The sequence below is a fragment of the Octodon degus genome, unplaced genomic scaffold (genome assembly GCF_000260255.1).
Source record: "Octodon degus isolate 3935 unplaced genomic scaffold, OctDeg1.0 scaffold00199, whole genome shotgun sequence".
Taxonomy (NCBI): Eukaryota; Metazoa; Chordata; class Mammalia; order Rodentia; family Octodontidae; genus Octodon; species Octodon degus.
The window spans coordinates 2,916,000-2,918,246 of NW_004524775.1; the positions used below are offsets into that span (position 1 = coordinate 2,916,000).

General features: G+C 35.6%; 1 protein-coding gene across 1 annotated transcript in view; it reads right to left on the reverse strand.

Moving 5' to 3' along the window:
- The window catches only part of Herc2 (HECT and RLD domain containing E3 ubiquitin protein ligase 2), a 215,642-nt gene that overhangs the window by 201,412 nt on the left and 11,983 nt on the right, over positions 1-2,247 (reverse strand). Inside the window, exon 3 of the mRNA XM_004644472.2 lies at positions 324-438. Within this exon, the coding sequence (XP_004644529.2) occupies positions 324-438 (115 nt within the window). The remainder of the gene's footprint in view (positions 1-323; positions 439-2,247) is intronic.

The following is a 2,247-nucleotide window of genomic DNA, read 5'->3' on the forward strand; positions in this document are numbered from 1 at the left end:
AGCTTGCCAGGCAAGCACTTATTCTACTGAGCCATCTCCCCGTCCCCTAAAAAAGGAAATATGAACAACTTCTATGAGTTGTACCAGACAAGACCAGCAAGAAGTACAGGGAGGGAGTTTTAAAATGAAGATGTTCTTAATTCACACAAACAATGAAATCCAGGCAGCCTAAAACATTAGCTAGTATTTCACGCAACAATCACCACAGTAAAAAAAGGTATGTATAGTCAAATGCTACTATTCCTACAGCAGATTACACTATTTTTTTAAATGCAATTAATAATGGTCTTTTAAAAACAGAAAACACTAGTAAAGATGCTTACCTTTTCTAGGAGGGAATTCTCCATTCTGGCTGAATTCTGACCCAGTATATATAATTTCTCCATCTTTAACCATTTCATTCCACAGACCACAGAGCCCATCTCTCGTGAATGCAAGCTGGCAACAATAAACAAGATAAACTTATAAACTACTCACACTCATACTGCAATTTTTAAAAAAAGATATGGGGGGGAATCCTCATTTTATTCAATTATTCAGCAATAAGTCAATGACTTACATATTTAACCATTTATTCAAAAATAATGAAAATCATCCAATAAATGTGGTACATAATAGTTTGTTATACTAATTTTTGTGTAAGAGTTTAGAAAAAAGACACATGTACATATGCTGAAAACATACACAAAAAATGGGTGACAATAATTACCTATGGGGAGACACACAGGGGACACAGAGGAAGTCAGTGGGGAACTAATGAAAACAGTACCAGTGAGCTGGGACCAGCAAGATAGCTCAGCAGTCTTAAAACTCTGCTTAGGCAAGCTTAGGCAAAGCACAGGGACCACATGCCAAGCCAGCCCTGCCCCTAGGATAGGCTAAGCTGGCCACACACACACACACACACACACAAATACCAGTGAGTACATCTTAGATAGCTTTACTTTTTTTTTTTTAAACAGGCTCTCACTATATAGTTTAGGCTGGCCTTGAACTCACTATGTCATCCAGACTGGCCTTGACTTCACATTAATCTTTCTGCCTCAGCTTCCCCAGTCCTGGGATTACAGGTGTACACTACCATGCCTGGCTGAGATATCTTTACTTCTAAAATACCTTTCCAACCTCAAATATTAAAGTTACTTCACAAAAAATAAAGACAAACTTACAATAGGGACAAATAAATTAATAGTGGAATATATTCTAAAGGAAAAAAATAAAAACTTTCTTCATTGTTTTGTTATACTAATAATGATGCTATGATTTTAAATATATTCTATGAATGTTTTATGATAAAGAACCGGAATTGTCAACTAAGATATATGCATTCTGGTTGGGCATGTGGTAGCATGTATCTATACTCCCAGCTACTCAGGGAAGAAAAGTAGGAAGGTTAATGAGCCTAAAAAGCCTTATCTTCCCCAACAACAACAACAACAAAATATATTTGTGTATATATGTATATATTATGTATACATTATGTATAAATTTGGTGTGGAAGACTGAAAAACTAACATCAAACCCAAATTAACAATATGCATGCTTGGGAATTAATAAATGAATATATACCAAAACCTTAAAAAAAAACAACAACAATATGCATGGACTTGTCTAAGAAAGGCAGGTGATACACCACAGTGGGTGAGCACAGAAAGCTGTTCAGCGTTCTAATCCACTGATGGCAAAACCTAAGGGAGAATGTCCTAACACTTTGTTTGAGTTACCCTGTGTGTATGTAGAAACTTTCAAGTAAACATCACAATAAACAGCTAACTCTGTTAAATGTTGTAACTGAAAAGACTTACTAATGCTTGACCCATGTATTTTCAAGTGGACACTGTTCCAATTCACCACCGCCCCCAAAAAAATAAGACTTTTAGCAGCTTTATCCATCTTAACAACTTTCAAGTAGTGGGATCACCAAACTTAGCAGTGAGTTTCAACTGAAGGTTTCAAATTCAACCAGCTTTGAATGGGCACAGTCATCTGTTTCATTTTACATTTTTGATAGTGTATCTGATCTGCAGCCAAAGTCAAGAGCAAATGAACAATAAAGTCTTGTTGAAATTTCATAAGGGGCCTAAACAGGGACTGTCCATGGATATTTCCTTGCAAGCCAAAGCTTCCAAATGATAACTGCACAGGAGCTTCCAGGAATAATTTCCACTAAATCTTACAAAAACCAGTATTTATAGTTAGTTAAGGTAAGATCTATTTTAAAATTTAAACAAGGAAAAATTTTTTTTT